Here is a 17,963-nt window from a genome sequence, read left to right on the forward strand (position 1 = left end):
CAAATAGTCGCACAAAAGAAAGGTCAATTCAGCGACCACTGACTCAGTGTGCCTGAATAGTCCTGATTTTCTAAACCCCACCCGTCTGGTTGCTTAAAATAAGCATTTGGTGTTTCTTTGCAAGAGGTGTCTTCAGAAAACACAGGAAAAATGAAAACTACACAATCACATTCAAACTGCATTTTAGATGACAAGGGAACAAAATGAAATAGATTTTATTACTCCGTCACGAGGAGACACATGAAAGCTTTTACATCTTTAGCTCTTCGTGCTGTCAACAGACTTAAAATTTATCACCACACAAACGCTGTAATACCTGTTTCACATCAGAAAGCTTTGCTGTTCTCAGATCTTTATCACTGCGAAGCTAAAAATGCAATGTTTAGCTTCAGGATGACGCCAGAGGAAAGGAAATGTTTATTCATTTTGGCTTCACGACCACAAGAGATATAAATTGGTCAAATGAATCAAAACAATGACTGAAAACAGAGTTATAACTAATTGATCATGTATCAACTTTATTTAAATACTTTGACAACCTCACCTACAGTGTACAGTTAGAAAACTCCACTCCTCCAAAGACGGGATACTGGTCAAATTTACATAGCAAGAGAAAAATAAACCATGAAACAAATTTACAAAACAACAAAGCCATAAAGGAACAAATAAAGATTAACTTTCACACTTGCTATAGCTGACACTCCTAACAGGGTTACTGAAGGCCTGGCAGGAGGGAGCAAATAGTGAATCTTTTGTTAGTTGAGTCTTTTTACACAAAACCAAATAAAAAAATATGTCTTTCTCCTCTTCACACTGTCACAGGTTGCCTGCATCCCACTGAGGTGAGTGGTACTTTCATATTCAGGACATATAAAACGATTCAGTTCAAAAATGACAAGTGAGGAAGTATATTTACCCCAAGTATAAAAAATAAATTAAAATGATCAACATTTATACACAAAGAGAGCCAACAATGAACCTGACAGCTGTTGTATAATCTTAACCTTCTGGAGGTCAAAAACCTTTATCAGCTCCATGATAGTGACCCCACATTTAAAGATTCTCAAACAAGCCTGGAGATGAAATCTCTAGCTTATCAGGCAAAACGGGAAAGAATTTTTTACCCTCACCCCGGTTCAGATGCTGCACTCACTTCTGACTTCAACTGTTTATGGTGTAAGGTGGAAACTAGTCAGGGATGTTCTGGAGAGAAAATTAAAAAAAACTCATCCTAACAACATGTCCACCATGAAGTGTGCACTTCCTCCACTGTGAGAGAGAGAAACATGTTCAGTTTGTGTTGAATGTTTCTTTTTTAACACAATCCATGTTCTCTTTACGCAGAGCTCAGACTGACAGTAGACGGAGCACCTGCACAGCTCAATGCAACATTTATGCATTGACTGAAATTAGGTCCAAGTCTAGTTTATGATTGTCACACTGCCACCAACCACTACACTGGAAATTGATGCTGTAAGGCTGCAATTTTTTTTTCCATCCTCAGAAATCTGCAGTCACATCCTGTAGGATTTCTATTCTGAATCAGTGAATCAGTGAATCACGGTGGGAAAACAGATTCATGTTGACCAGGGCTGTCCAATTACACACTGAACCTTTGGGCAACACTGTCTTTTCAGCAGAGAAAGAAAACAAAACACAAACTTGTTAAATGTCTCTGCAACACCACTGATGCTATGGCTAACCGTCAGCTATAGCTACAATGTGCCACTGGAGAGGGACGTGGTGATGCGTTTATAATCAGTCGGAGCAGCAAATGTCTGATACCTTAAAGCTACAGAAGCTGTTACTTATGAACTGGACGCTCTCCACTTTCACAGACTGATAAAACAAAATGTTCACTTGAAAGCCTTTTCTCCTTTTAGCAACAAGACGGCTAAAGGGAATATATAAGTTAGTGGGGAAAAGGAACAGCAGTGGTGTAGTGGTGTAGAGAGGCGGTACTAAAAGGTCACAGGTCACTTCCTGTAACAGCAGAGTTACCTGTTTTGGGTAAGAGCTAAATACCTGAAATGAAACCGTATATAACCAGCTGGAGGAGCCACATATTAATAACAACCCTCAGAGGACACAAATTGACAGTGCAAAGAAGTAGAAAAATAAATACTAAAAACAAATCAAGCAAAATATAGATTTAAGTGTGGGTATTTGCAAGTGTTTCTGCAGAAAATGTGACACAGTGGCTCAATGACAAAACATAAGCTTTTGTTTGACAAAACTCGACAGTTTCTAAAAGGAATAAACACGACTTTGAATGCTGTAACATAGAGGGAAATATGGTTCGGCAACAGTGTTAAAGGAGTTGCCTCAGTGCTGTTTTTCATCACAAAAATATCACAAATGCACAATATTTTTTGTGAAGATTTGAGAAAAAAATTTTGTCCATTCTGTTGCCAAGAGAACTGCCAACTTTAACTGGCCAAAAATATAGACGAGCACATCAAACAGTTTATAGATGAGAAGATTTCCAAAAAAAAACACAGAGCTGAGGATCTGAAATGCAAAAAATAATGAAACAAAATGTGATACAAATATGTTTTTGCTGCTGTCTGAACTTTTTTCATTAAGCACTGAGATGACGAGAATATATTTATTTATACATCAATAACTTTGTTTAAAATAGAAATTTTGAGATTTAGTTTTAAACCCTTCCCATAACCCATGAGTCTTTTATAGAATCTGAATCTGCAACACTTCTGTAGAGGATGTCTGTGTGTGCATAAAACATGTTGCGTCGCATCAGTTTGTTCACAGAGTTTGTCTTAACCAGTCTTACGGGCAGATGCCTCAGTGCTCTCTCCTTTTCACTTATCTGCTCAGTGTCCAAAAATGTTAAAACAAGCCAACGGCCAACCACGTGAAGGGCTGTATGGTTCCAGGTCAGTGGGTCACTGGCAGAAGGGTGAGGCTGTGGGGTCAAAGCCTTTGAAAACGTCCTTCAGTGAGGCGTTGTCTTGCTCTGTGGCCGCCTGGTCAGGCTGCGCCGGGCTGTTTCCTCCAAAAGGACTACTTGTCCCACCAGGCTTGGTCGCCTGCTTCACCACGCCAAATAGCGAGGACACTGGCAGGTTGTGAACGCCTGCAGGCCCCTGGTCTGGAGCGGCTCCAGGAGCACCCTGACCTCCAGCTGCAGCTGCCCCGGCTGCAGCAGGCCCTCCCTGGGCCGTGGAGTTAGGCGAGGGTGCAGGCTTGGGTCGGGGCCTGTTATAGCTGTTGTATCGATCGGTCCCTTGCTCTCCACTTTTCTCTGGCTCTGGTTGGTCCAACGCAGACTTCCGAACAAACAGGGGCTCCTTGGACTTGGCTTTACCCGTCGTGGGTTCACTGGGTTTGGACTCTGTGCTTGCTGAGTTGGGGGAGTTGTTAGAGCCACCGCTGGTACCAGGGCTGCCTGGTTTGTTAGTCCGAGGGTCATACAGACTGATGCTGCTCAGCACACTGGCTCCCCCTGGTGCCCCAGCCCCCACACCACGCCCTGCTCCACCTGAGGAGAGCAGCCTTGGGTCATAAGGGGCGATGGTAGGTGGGGGGGAGCTAGATGTTGTTGCTGGAGATGTAGAGGGGACAGGAGGAGGCGCTGGATCCGATGGCTGCTTCATTGCTGACTTCTGTGGCTGGAGACGGGGGTCTGTGGGGACTTTACGGGCCACCCGGGGGTCAGCAGGCTTTTCTGTAGGTGCAGGAGGCATTGCGGGAGGTGGACCCAGAAGTGACATAGGGGCAGCAGGGGTGGGCAACAGAGGAGGGGAGGGTGTCTGGGACGGGCTGGAGTTGACAGTTTTCAAGATACGAGACAGAAGCTCAAAGTCCGGGAGGGAGGAGGTGGAGGAGGAGGGAGCAGGTGCGTCCAAGGAGGGAGGAGACTGTACAGGAGGAGGCTGTGAGTGAGGGAGCGGTGCGTGGTGCTGCTGCTGAGTGCGGGACAGACGTGGGTCTAGAGTGGACACAGGAGGGATGCCTGGTGGGAGGGGCAGGAAGTCCTGCTTGGGGATGGGGAGTGGAAGGAGATCTTCAGGTGACCAGGTGATGGTTTTGGAAAAGGCCGGCATGTGGAGAAGAATATCCTTCTTGATGTGGCTGAACTGCTGCAGCTGAGAGCGTGGGTCTCTCAGAGCCATGCCCATGAGCGGGTCCAGAGGAATCGGTACTGGCTTGTCCCGTAGAACCCGCTCTGTCTCCTCCTCTTCCGCTGCTGGGGTTGTAAGTGGCGGGGGCTTGTAGACCAGAGGAGGTTCTTGTTTAGTAGCAGGAGGTGAGTGGGAGGTGGATCCACCTGAAGCAGCTAGTCGGGCTAACCTGGGGTCTGCAGGGGGTCCAGAGGAAGATGGAGCAGGCATGGAGTGGGTGGAGTCGGGGATTTGGCCTGTCTCTGCAGAACGTGCCAGGCGTGGGTCCCGAGCCAAGCGGGGGTCTGCTGGCCGAGCTGGGGGGTTGGCGGGGGAGGCCTTCTGCAGGCGAGGGTCACTTGGTGGGCCGTCAGACTTTTGAGGAGCCTGCGTCTGCTGACGGAGTGTCTTCAAGATTGAGGTCACACTACCACCTCCGTCCTCATCCTCACTGGAGTACCAGTTCCCTGAATCACCTGGGAAAAGACAGCGGACATATTTTGGTGTTAACTCTGGAGTTCAGTTTGTTAGAAAACTAAACAAAACAAACACTTCACAAAGTGATTAACCTTCAAGGAATCTTTAAACACATCATATCTGAGGTTTGTGTTGAATGTTGGGAAGGTGGGAGAGTGATCAGTAGAGTGTGACATGTTTGAACAGTATCACCGTCACACTGTGCAAACTTCTAATAGACATAGTAATAACAGTGAAACATTTATTTTGCCCTTTAAAAAGATTAGAGCGATCACAGAGCTTATAGTCTCATCTGTGCAAGATTACTGTGAACGGGAGCATTAACTTAACAAATGCCTACAATAATCACAATGCATGATATGATGTTGGTCTTTAACTGCACTTACAATACCACAGTCATGTGAAGCATATCGCAGGGTTGAGCTCATTCCCTCTAACGTTTTGGGTCATTATTGTGCTGTAGGATGAATCACTGACCAACCAGTCTGTCTTCCTTTGTTTCCCGCCTTTCTCTCACTGTTCTGACAGCGACATACAGAACTACTTCCAGCTGTACAGTATTGTCCTAATAATGCATCAGAGGGTGTAGGAACACAGCTTGTCCCAACTCTGCCTTTGTACCGACAGTTTGTAAGTCATCAACCTGTAGGAATTGTTTGCATTAGCTGTCATCTTCACTTCATTTACTTCCACTGCTGAAGGAAAATAAAGTTAACCAGTTTCTTACTTGCTGAACAGGCAGTGGCAGATTACCACTTACCTCTGTATAACAAAAATATGGGTGTTCTATTAAATGTGAAGACATGGTTCTACATCTGCAGTATTTTTAGGTTTTTGTACAACTTTCCTGAAGACCAAATATAGAGTTTTAGCCAAGGGAGGAAAGTTTTTAAGGCCAATGACATAACCATAAAGCAAACGAGGAAAATGACTCACTATGACAAAGGAACGACAAATGCTTTGTACACAGAAATGCTTTTCCTTTACCTTCAGTGTCTCTAGTCTTCTCTGCTCCTCCCTCGGCCATCCTGCGTGCTCTTTCCTCTTCCTCCTGCTGCTTCTGCTGGATCCTCATGAACAGGACACGTTGTGCTGGAGGCAGGAAGTCAGGAACAGAAATCCCTCCCTGATTGGCTGACGCTCCATTAGCAGAGCTGTCTTGACCACCTGACTGGTTACCAAATTTCCCTGCTCCTCCTCCTCTCTCGTCCATACCAGCAAAACCCTGATAGTTGTCACCTGAGAGGGAACAGTGAGTGTACTGATTAGTACAAAATCAGTAACTCTGCTACCATCACCTGAAAACACTGTGTGCCATTCAAAATAATTACTTCAAAGCTAACATGGTTTTAGGTTTGAATCACTCACCTTCTTGTACCACTCCCTCCATGTTCATTCCCTCCTGTTGATTGAAGAAGTTATTGAAGAAGTTCCCTCCACCCTGGTTAGGACCTGGGGGCATAGGACCTCCATGTGGGGGTCCGTCGCCAGATGCAAATCCTCCCATCATGGGTGGTCCGCCAGGCCCCATATTGGGTGGCCCCTGGTTCATCCCAAGGTTGGGGCCCATGTTCTGCATGTCAGGGGACATCATGCCTGGAGGGGCAGGGAAGCGGGTAGGGGTGGCTCCAGGGGCCCCTTGAGGTCCAGGTGCTGCAGTCTGACCCTGGTTGCCGCTGGGAGTCTGGCTCCTGATACAAAAGGGAGAGTAGGGAACCAGGAAGTTCCATTTGTTTATTATTCTCAGTTAAAATAAACAGTTAGTGCGTCTGATTGGGTCGTAGTCTCCCTGCTGTTACTGTATCCCCCACATGTGGTGCGTCTATAGAAGAAACTGAATGGGGGTCTGTGGTCTGAACCATACCTATCTTCTGGGGTCTACAATAACAAAATGTTTAACATGGGTGACTGAAGGGTTAGTGCTATCACACTACATCACAATACAAAAACTACGTGCGTGCTATGATTATCCTTGTATAAACTTTAAAGAATCTTTTAGCAGAGCTATGAACTTTCATTTTTCATTTAGTTGCTGGTTACATTAAAACAAATGTGTCATTTCACTGATAAACACTCATCGCCTGTAGGCTTGAGAGGCACCATTTAGCTGCTGTGAATCCATGCTGAATACAGCAGCTATTTCTAGTGAAGGAGAAACCTAAAAATGTTGAGAGCGACATTTTCAGTCTACAGGTAGTATTCAATATTCTAAAGACAGAGACTCTGCAGAGTATTCCTTTAATAATCTACAAATGTTTTTATTTGATCCCAAACTGGATAAGATCTCCATCTACATTTTCTATAATTGTGTATACTGTGTGTATATATATTCTTTATGAGTTTGTTTCCTGAACTCTTACCTGACAGCCAGTTTCTGAGCCAGCTGTCCTGTTGGCTGAACTTTAATCTCAAACAACGAGGGGATTTTCTTCCCTGCACCTCCTCCCCCTCCAGAACAAGGAGGTGGGGGCCCCATGTGGGGAGGAGGGCAGTTAGGATTTGGGGGCCCGCCTTGGAAGGGACTTCCATCAGGGCCATGGACAAGGGGACCAGCACAAGGATTAGGCCCAGGAACAGGCCCTGGTCCTGGCGGTCCTTTGTTGGAAATGGGCCCCTGGTTAGGTCCAGGAAGACCCCCAAAGTCACCTGCCACAGGGCCACCAAAGTCCCCAGCCCCTGTGTTGGCGTCTACAGGAACAGGCCGAGGAGGGGTGGGGAGGAGGCCAACTCCAGGAGGGGGTTTGGGAAGAGGGTTGATCCCCTGCTTCTTCAGTTCCTCCACCTCCTTCTCATCCTCAGCTCCAGCCTCTGCATCCTCTGCCAGCATCTAGAAAACAAGGTCACAAAACTCCACTGATAAGTGCATCTGAAATATTTTCTATGAACCATAAACCCAATGTTTATATAAGGTTTCTGTTTATGAACTGCAAACTGTACAACTTCAAACCTCTTTAAATAACTTATATACATAAAACTCTTATGAATATATTTTTTAAACATTTTTAAATATCTACAGAGTTCACAGAAACTGGTTGAGTGATTTGGCAACTGGGTAAGTGAGTTCTATTATCTTTGGGGTTTTTTTTTGCCTTTTTTTGACAGTTGTGAGTCTAGAGAGAGGCAGTAAATAAAAAGGGCAGAGCGAGAGTGATATGACAGCAGATAATCAAACCCTGTACATTACAGTTATGTGGTATGCACTTTAACCTTTAGGCCACTCGACGTCCCAGGATCCTACCTTGTTGAGCAGCTCCTGAGTGTCGTCATTGAGGGCTTCATGTGAGAACATACACTCGTCACCATTGACGCAGTTGCCCGTGGTGTGGAACAGCTTGCAGGGGAATTCACGTAGCGTGGGAGTCAAGGGGAAACACTCACAAAAAGATTCATGCAAACTGTTTAATTACCTCTATTCAAACAGAGACTATTTTAATTTGACTTCTCTTAAACTAATAGAGTCTCTCTGTGGGGTCATTAGTAAAGGATATCATGCATGTAAGGGCAGTGGTCGGCCCGGGCACAGAATCCAGTTATGTAGAACTTGCACAGCTCCTTCTTCTTCGGCAGCTCAATGTCATGGCTGAAGTTGCAGTGGTCCCCCTGGTGGTTAAAGCAGGTTATAATGAGATCTGTGTGTCTGAGAGGCCAGCTTAGAGAGAACTGTGGAGTTTGGAGTTAGTTTTGTAGCCTGGTATCAAATGCAATATGATGCTCCAAGGGTTTTTGTAAGTCTACATCCATTCATGATCTTTAACCGGGCTAGTTCCTGCTGACTAAAACTGGGTTACAAACAACCTCAGAGTCCAGCCATTTACAGGAATCTGTATCATATTTGTGGCATCAAAAACTTTAATTATGAAAACAAAGAAAACTACAACTTCACTGTGAATTTCTATTGAATGTGGGCACGTAGGAAAAGCAACTGAAACACTGAAATATATTTAAAAAAAATTGAAAAATATCGTTTGAATGAAGACAGCTTTAATATCACAAAACATCCCATGTTATTTAGTCCAAACTGTGACTCGGTCAACAAACGCATCAGCAAACATTCATGGCATCTTACCCAGGTGCATCTCCCCTCGATGTAGTACTTGCAGATGGCCTTTCCTTTCTTATCCTGATGTTTTTCATTCTGATTCCTCCTCCCTAGTCCTGGTCCATCACCTCCATCCTAAAATACACAAACACAAACCAACACACACACACATTTGTATTGATCTACTTTGAAGCATCAGATTTGTTTCAGACTCAGTATCAGGCTCACTTCAGACTGATCTAATAACTACAAAAGCCTTACCCCGTTGTCCATGTCTCCGTTGTTGTCATCATCATTTCCCATGTCACCTCTTCCTCTCCCTCTGTTTCGACCCTTTCCTCCTCTGATCATACCCCGCCCTCCTTTACCTCTGCCTCGCCCGCGGCCTCCTTTACCTCCTGGGGCAGAAATTAAAGACAGATAGTCAGCACTGTCAGACACAGGTGTGACATGAAGACACATGTTGTCAGCGATCAGTGTTGTCCACAGGTTACCCTGTGCATCACTATCACAGCTTGCTTCCTCTGAAAGAGAAGGAGCCATTTCTCCAAGAGAGACAAAGATGAAAAATCACAGACAACCCCCCGAGGTCTGAACTCACCTCTGCCTCTGTCTTTGCACTTCTTGTACTGATTGAGTTCTTTTGAGTAGTCGTCGTAGTCATCATCCCCCATGTTGTCATAATCGTCCTCTACATACTGCAAAGACAGATTTAGCATGTGTCACTTAATGAGTGTCAATTAGGCCCTGTTCAGACCTGGTGTTAACATCCCATCACAAGTGGACAGCTCTGACTTCAGGTGTGAACGCACCACACAACACACATTTTAGATCTGATCACTCAGACCTCATTCAGAGGTGGTCTGGTCCACGTGTGTCCACATTCTTTTAGCAGTGAGAACGTAAATGTGTCCTGGGCCACAGTGACGGATCGACTGCTCTACTGACGTCCTCTGAGACAGTGTCATTAGTGCCAACAGTTTCATAATGAACCACTGAAAATATTTTACTGTTTGCTAAAACTTTATTTCACCGTAAAGCTGTTACCAGCACAATGATTCGCTCAACCTGCGCTTGCACTGCATCTCTCTCTCTCTCTTACCATAGTCAGACTGTCTAAAAACAACTATGCACACCTGTTCATTTTGCATATAGAGCGGGGAAATGAGATCTGATCACAAGTGGTCACTGGAGACATGTTAATGCCAGATCTGACCAGAGCCTCAGTCAACTCTTTTCAAATTATTACTTCAGCATCAGCTTGGAACAAGACGTGAAGCAGCTTATTCCAAATATCTGTTAAGCAAGACAAACGGTTCTGAGTGATGGTGGCTGGAGTGTAGCTGGCTGCTAGACAGTGAAGTGTACAAAGTTATTTAAATCAATAATTTGTCTAATAAAGAAATCATTTGTATTCTTAGTTTGGTTTGTTTTGGGAAATGAAAACAGAGCATTATTCCATTAACAGGAAAATAATCCCTTTCCTATGAAGACCACCAACGGGTTTGATTTGTCAGTGTTGGTGTTTGTTTACTGGAATGCTTCCATGTGAAATATATTTCAACCATTGTGTAAATACGCAAAACACAGCAAATCAAACAGACTGAGAACGTGTTCTCTGGATTTTCACCAAAGCAAATACACAACAGGCTTCATTCTGAGTTCTAAACCTCACCTCCATGTCGTCTCCATATCCATCGCCATCGTCATTGTCTCCTCCCATCTTTACTCCTCCACCTCGTCCACCTCTTCCTCTGCCTCCTCGACCCCTCCTTCCTCCCCTCATTCCTCCACGGCCTCTCTGGCTTTTCATGCGACCTCTGCCCCCTGCGGAGACACACAGAGAAAGAGAGTGAGCTACGGAGGTATGAGAGACTGTCAGTGACTCAGCAACAGAATTCGAATTGATAAGAAAGTTTTTGCACATAGGCTCCATTGTCTGACTGCAAGTACAGGGTGATGCATATTCTACTAAGCATTTGTCACATAGAGGCACAACTATCCTAAAAGGTCAGTGAAAACTTTAATAGGAAACACTTTTCTAAAGTATAAATAAATTCACATTTTCACACCAAGACAGAGGACCTTTCCACAACACCTGGCCTTAGATATCTTTCTGTTGTCTGGTGTATCCCAGGTTAGGCATTTTATCCACTGTATTTAGTCTCAGAACTCACTGAGACTAAATACACAGCTGGGCAAATATTTAGCATACAGCATAATCTGTGGCACATCAAGTCTAATTTTCAATTTCAACAGTTTTAACCAAACGGCCGTGGACGCACCTCGTCCGCCGCGGCCTCCTCCTCCCTCCTTGGCCTTGCGGTACTGGTTGAGCTCCTTGGTGAAGTCGTCGTAGTCTTCATCCCCCATGTCCTCCTCTTCCTCTCCCTCGTAGTTGTCTTCCTCATAGTCATCGTAGCCTCCATAGCCCTGCTTGTCCATCTTCATGTAGCTGCCCTTCTTTGAGCCGCCGTAGCCTCCATGAGACTAGAGATGGGTAAACGTATGAGTAGATTAGAGTGCTGAAATTCTTTATATTTGATCTAGATAAACAGGGCTCACTCTATAGACTTACAGCAGGGGGGTACTGGGGACTGTACTCTCTATACTTCCTCTTCTCACTGGGACTGTAGTCAGAGTCATCACTGAAGTCTGAGTGGTCGTCATCAGAGGACGCATGACGCTGGAGGAGAAAGAGCGAAAAGCAGAGATGCACAGGGAAAGAGATGTAAGAGACAAAAGTTCAAATACTTTAAATAAAGACAGAGCGGTATGGAGAGGTGGGTGTTTTTTTTTTCAGTTCTGTAGTTGTCTTCATTCTCACTTTGTGTTTGGATTTGCGTTTCTTCTTGGCCCTCCTCTTCTCCCGTTCTCGCTCCCTGTCTTTCTTCCTCTTCCTCTTCCGGCGGTGTGATCTCTCGTCGTCAGAATCGCTGCTGGCGTGGCGCTCCCGACTTCGCTGAGGACGCTCTCCGGCCGCTTCACCTCCTGCCTCACCTCCTCCGCCTGCTTCGTCGCCCCCATCTCCGCCTCCTGCTGCTGCAGACGCACCTCCACCCATCTCCTCCTCCTCCACTTCTCCCCCATCATCTTCCAGCTCGCCTTCCTCCAGCTCTCCATCCTCTGGCCTGTGTATGGACAGAATGTACGTTCATACATCTCATCTTCTCAGGGGCAGCGGCTCACTACACCAGCCACATCTGAAGTTTTTTGGACATATATTTAAAATGATTCATGTATGATAAAATGATTTTAAAAAATTGGAAAAACATTAGAACCAGTTTGTTTTCAGTGGTCACAGTTAAATCAGTAGGAAAACAAGTACAGAGGCTTGGTTAAGTTAACAAACATTAGATATTAAGTCGTTTAAGGGGGATTCATTTACACAGCATTACTATCAGGTTCTGCCATTTTGTGATTCAAACAAGGATTTAGAAATGTATAAATATGTTTTCTTAAGTTTCAAGTAACATCTCAGCATTTAACAGCTGAGTGGATCCCTGAGATATTATTCAAGATGCAACACATCATTCAGGTTGGCAGCACTATAATAGCACTAACAATACTAAGGTGAAGTAATAGTTTATAACTTTTGTAGTAAAAAAAAATAAGAACATAGATTAATGGCAATCTGCAATTAATAAAATTTGAGCCCCACTTGGAATAATGGAGTTGTATCCCTGTAGCACTCATTGCTTTCTGTCATGAACATTTCTGACACTAAACACCACCACAGAGCCATGTATTGAGAACTCCTGACACTGCGGGACGGACAAATGTCGGTGTGATTTCAACAACTGTGCCTGAATGGTGATTCGTGTCAGGTGGGAACAGAAGGATTGTAGAAAGACTGTATTTTTTGGTGTGTCTGTGATTCTGCCAGGTGTATTTACACAGTGCCTGTATCTCTCACAGACGCTTGCCTGTTTAAACTACAGGTAAAAAAAAATTGCACAGATGCCAATACTTCACATATGCAGAGAGTGTATATAAAAAATGACCTACAGTGAGGCAATTAATCTCCAAAAACTGACTGCTCATCATGTAACCCAGGAGGAGTCAGCACTGAAATGTCAAGCATGACTGAAAAGCACTTTCTGCAAACACTGGGATATATTAACTTACTAACACACAAACATCCAAATCAGCAGAAGACACAAAAACACAAGCTCCACTGCAGTGTGGTTTTTTATACTGTAACTTCAGTGTAGCCGACACCACTGCCTCTCAGTGTCATCAGCCACACAAGCTGTCTCATATTTTTTGTTCTTCTTATAGAGCAGGCAACATAGAGTGAGGATAAGTTAAAAGGAGAGTGAGGTTTTAAAAAGATTAAAAGAAATGTAAATGTTCGCTGTAGACTACTAAAAGGAATCCAAAAGCACTAATGGATTTTACATTCATGCTAATTAAGTTACTGGGATTATTATAAACAAGTATTGTGTTTTACTTCCTTTCAGGCCACCATGGCACCAAAAGGTGAGAGGGACAAGGTGAGAAGTGGAGCCAGTTTTATCAACGAACAAAACCAAAACCAGCTACTGAGCAGAAATATTCTTGCCATGGGCAGACTGGACATTGTTTTGTCTGCCATTCTCACTGGCGAGGACGTGGCATGATTTATGGCGCAGGCTGGGGTAGGGGTCAAATGTTAGTGACAATGAAGAGACAAAGTATTAATCACTCCCTATTTGAGTGAGTATGTCCTGGCTCTCCCACAAAGGCCCACACCCACAGTAGGCTGACAAGCACTGACTGCAGCAGGCTGGTAGTGAGGCCTGAGGTCAGGCTGATCTGATTCATCGACAAGACAACTGCAGTACAATATTTAATTCCTCAAAGACATGTTTTGTCCCACATCGAGCACACAGTGAACTGAGACAAAGCAGGTGGTTGCTGCAGTCGACCTGCTTTCAGGCAAAATGTCAGCTGCACCCTATGGGTTCACTGCACCGCACCACATCCTCAGCATACGAGCTTCCTCTGGTGAGAGCACGATAATCAGCCCTAATAATCTGTGCTTCATCTCTGTGTTACAAACTAAACGCTCAGCAGCAGAGCTACGAACATCTCCACATCAACTCAGAAACAAATCCACCAGAGAATGCTAGTCATGAGCTTGTTTCATCAGTGGATGACAAAAATGAAAAGTGATGCCAAGTACACAACTGTTTTACAAACTTGGTAAAATCATCATATTCAAGTCATATCAAATGTTAATGTACATTTTTTTTTCTTCATCTGAAACCACTACGTAGACTGAAACTATCAGGAACCTGCTTAAGGAAGTAAGTTCTGGTTAATTAAACAGATAGTTTAGTTAACCTGTTTTCTTAGAACAGCACCCTGGTATAAAGCCTGAAGTTGCTCCACGTACGAAATCCTGTTATCAGCCGTTTGTTGCAGAACACAATCCAGAACAAACAATAAAATCTGTCTTCATGCCCATTTGATTTTGCCCTGGTACAAAAGCCAGAGTGAAATCCAAAACCTCTGTCATTCTATGCAAAGTAGCTCTGAAAGTATGAATATATACACACTAAGCAATGTTTGACAATAATTACTCAACACAAAAGCTCGATATCAGATACCAACCACCTTAATGTGTTCTTCCTCAAAATATCTTAACACTGAAACTGTTTGTCAGTTGTTGTTTTTTTATCTCCCTGCCTCAAGCACTTTGCTAAACTCTGACAGGTTCTTTGCTCTGCACCAGCTGCCGGCTTTCAATCCAAACACCACAAACTCTGGAGTATCGCCTCAACAGCCAAGTCACTCCTCTATCTCACTATTGGCATGTGATACTGAGCTGGCCTGTTAATCAAAACCTGTCAGAGCCGGCACAAGGAAAACTCTCCTGACACAGTGTCTATCATAGCACAGGGATTTGGCTGTATTATGGAGGCAGGTTGTTGTGAATAGGGAGTGGCTGGGCTTCACTATGGGCACAAGCTGATGGCCTCTCTGGCCTAAAAAGATACTATACACACATAAGCTGCTGCCAACAATGTGCCAGTGTGGAGAATAATTTAAAATGCAGACTAACTCATCCCCTCCAGACTGCTCTATGCTCAGCCAAGAAATGAACAAGTCAGGTCAGTGCAAACTTTAGTTAATGTAAGTCTACCAACACCAACTTAGGCTTAACAGACCTGAGGAGAGGAAAAAATGTTATTTACTTAATGAGTTATTGATTGGACCCTACACAAGTATCAATGTACTGCTGACCACTAAATGCAGTAAAGGCCTGCTGTGCAGTGTCTGTCATCCATGTAAACTATTCTAAACAAGTTTCCATTTAAATCCATTAAAACCCAAACTGTGAAAGCTCTGAACACACCACACCAGCAGACAACTGTGAGAAGTTCTGAAAGTTCAACAGAGCACAAGATTATTCTCATCTATTAAGGATGACTGAATCAAAGGATTTACCATGCATTATGGTACATTATTAGCTCAGTGGAGTCCATAACTTAATTAATTCTATAAGCAAAGGGCCATGATTAAAATGGGGAATACTTACTGTGACAGGTTTTCTTCACATTTTGCACTCAAAACCATTGAAAGTTTTTCCCTAGCCTTTTAGGGACACTAGTGGGGTTTGTGGGACTTGGAAATGGGGCCAACTGGGTAACACAGCAAATTTGCCAACTGGGGACTGTGGAAAAAGGGAACTTTGTGTTTGACTTGAAACACTTCTGGGATGCTTTGCAGACGTTTTACACATTTTGGGGACTTTTGTGGATGTTTGGGACGAGTCAGTGTGGGCACGACTGTGAATAAAAGTGATATGTTAGACAAATACACATGACAAGCACAAACGCGTTTAAAAGGTTAGCTTATGTAAGTTAACAGGCTTCACCTTTCACAAGTCAATATTTTAAAGATAGGTAAAATTTAAGACTTGAGGAAAAGAAACCCCAATCACCGAGAGGTGTTCAGGGGCAAAATACGTTTTCCTGTGAGTGTTATTCAGGTAGAAAGACAGCGACTCGAGCACAATTTTTAAGTGCGTAGACCAAGTTGCTTCGTGTTAGTGATACGTTTAAGACAAATGAACAAACCGATATGAAGGATTACGATAGACTGTAATGGCCCTTACTGATTTAACAACGTTAGTAAACGCTGTGTTTCATATAGCGATGCAGCGAGTGGAACCGCCAAAGAATAGTAAATTATCATTAACAAAACCATTAGCCATTAGCTTAGCCTTCCGCTCTCTTGCCAACTGCATTCGTTGGTAACATTAGCCAACGTGCTAATTTTGCTAAGTTAGCCTGAAAACAGGCCCGTAGTTAGCAAAAGACAATCGCTTGAATTTGTTGCACCTGCGGCATTACAGTTATTGTCACCACACACACACACACGATTGAATCAACGTTAATTAGTGAGTTAACAGATGTTAAAAATGGGCAAGTAATTAACCGATGCTTTATAACCGTTGAATTGGCGAGTATGGCGGTGAAAGTATAATTGATCAGCTGTTTCGATCTCGTCTTTTTTTCTCTCAAGACAAGCTGACTCGAGTCGATTGACCGTTGATTGTGATAACGTAATAAAATAAAGGGAATAACGTTATCCCAGGTGCTATATGGCCTCCCAGTTGGCGTTGTCGTGTAAACATGGCGTTCTTTACCTCTGTACTCGTTTTCCAGAAAAGGCGAATTTAATCCCTTTGACAGAAAAAAGAAAAAGAAACCCCGGCTTTTTGTGTAAAAGCACAGGACAAATAAATAATTTCATTTAAATATGATTGTAGAATTACTCGACCTTTCGTCAGTCAGGAGACTGTTGTGTTCGTGGTTGGTAGTTGGGGAGTTTGGATGGACAGTCATGCTTTCCACAGCCATTTCCTCTAGCTACATTGAGGTGCAAAAAATTACAACTCGACACTGGAATCTACTGGCTTATGCGTCACTTCACTAGGATCTACTTGTTTTTGATTTTAGGAAGAGTTTCAGTTCATAGTAGGCAATTCTCCACTACAGTTGGAATAGCAATATGATGAAATTGAGTCCTGACGTTCTCCGTCCTACTGTAGCGATGTGAAATGACGACTGATGAACCTAAAATGGCCGACTGTCTTCTCCAAAGAGAAAGGGGGCGGGTTTTGCCGAGAATGACATCATGACGAATAAACGTACGCGTCTCACGGAAATTACCGAATGTGAAATTGTCAGGGTTAAATCAGCCCCCTAGTTTGACTCGCAGGTGCACTTTCAGATCATAATGATTACAGAGCGTTTAAATAAGTGCTGCTTAATTAGGCATGAATTTCATATAAAAACCCACCCGTCAAATCGGAGAGTCTTAGCATCTTAAGCACCCTAGATTGTTGATCAAATAAAATGTTGTTGGGTGTGTGGTAATCTGTATGCAATAACAGGTTGACTGAGCAAATTCAGCAGTACAGAGCAATGTTTTGGTCAGGCTAGACATCCAGGACAAAGGAGCTATGCTTGAAATACAATATGTACATGTTTGTTGTGTCTACATTCTCCAACATTGGTTCAATACAAATGTCTTTTAGAATATACACAAAATCAGCCGAAAAATAAAACATTTTGTCACAGCCCCCCTTTACGACATGTTGTCCCAAAATTGGGTAAAAATGTGATGCTCTTCTTATTTCATATTATGTTTTGAATGTGCATTATTCAGTTCATTTTGCACCTGCTCCAATGACTACAAACTAAGTGACACACACAGTGATCCTGGATCCTAACTGTTGCCCTCAGTCTCACAATAGGAATATACAACTGGGCACAAGCACCAACATTAAATATCGTCACTACCCAAAAGGCTTTGCTTATGGGACTTCGGTAGGTACCTGTCCTATAATATGCTGTTATTGCAATCTGTACTGATAAAGGAGTCTCCCACTGCCGCCATAGGTAGGAGTCGTGTAAAATAGCTGGGAGTCCCAAAACTAACTTTATTTCCATTCAAATTCCTTGAACTGCTCATTTAGCTGTATCTGTGCTAGATTAAGTATCACAAAAATTGCTGTGAAATAGTTCGTAAAAGACCAAAACCAGGGGAAAATTTACTCAATGCAGCCCCCAACGTTGTCTTATAAAGGTAAAAATGTCGAGCACAAGCTAAAAGTTTATACTCATGATTTTTAAGTAACACTGACGAGCTTAATGGCCGACACAGCCAGCAACAGCGAAAAATTATTTCGATACTTTTTATTTACAAACACTACAAACAAAAAAGAAAACACGATAACAAATACATTTTAGATGCAAAATCAAGGACAAATTACCTCAACAAATAAACAGAGAAACCAAAGGAAAATAACCACAAATTAGCAGCGA

The 17,963-nt window shown here is 43.5% G+C and overlaps 1 protein-coding gene across 1 annotated transcript; it reads right to left on the bottom strand.

The window, feature by feature from the left end:
• Positions 1-498: 498 nt before the first annotated feature.
• zc3h4 (zinc finger CCCH-type containing 4) lies at positions 499-16,713 on the bottom strand. Its single transcript, XM_056373957.1, has 14 exons — positions 16,414-16,713; positions 11,468-11,771; positions 11,219-11,326; positions 10,926-11,130; positions 10,316-10,467; positions 9,242-9,338; positions 8,902-9,038; positions 8,668-8,775; positions 8,090-8,201; positions 7,840-7,949; positions 6,962-7,428; positions 5,970-6,292; positions 5,589-5,840; positions 499-4,600 (listed from the first exon to the last, which is right to left on the bottom strand). The coding sequence occupies exons 1-14, from the start codon at positions 16,491-16,493 to the stop codon at positions 2,907-2,909; spliced, it is 4,149 nt and encodes a 1,382-aa protein (XP_056229932.1). The 5' UTR covers positions 16,494-16,713; the 3' UTR covers positions 499-2,906.
• Between the last annotated feature and the right edge of the window lie 1,250 nt (positions 16,714-17,963).

This window comes from Seriola aureovittata, chromosome 4 (assembly GCF_021018895.1).
Source record: "Seriola aureovittata isolate HTS-2021-v1 ecotype China chromosome 4, ASM2101889v1, whole genome shotgun sequence".
NCBI lineage: Eukaryota > Metazoa > Chordata > Actinopteri > Carangiformes > Carangidae > Seriola > Seriola aureovittata.

Bases quoted from the DNA above. Each gene is read 5' to 3' on its own strand.
- zc3h4 (XM_056373957.1), bottom strand. From the start codon at position 16,493: ATGGCTGTGGAAAGCATGACTGTCCATCCAAACTCCCCAACTACCAAC. The intron at 11,131-11,218 runs GTAAGTCTATAG...ACCCATCTCTAG, and splicing joins GTCCCCAGTACCCCCCTGCT to TCTCATGGAGGCTACGGCGG. The intron at 7,950-8,089 runs ATATCCTTTACT...CTCCCACGCTAC, and splicing joins CCACTGCCCTTACATGCATG to GTGAATTCCCCTGCAAGCTG.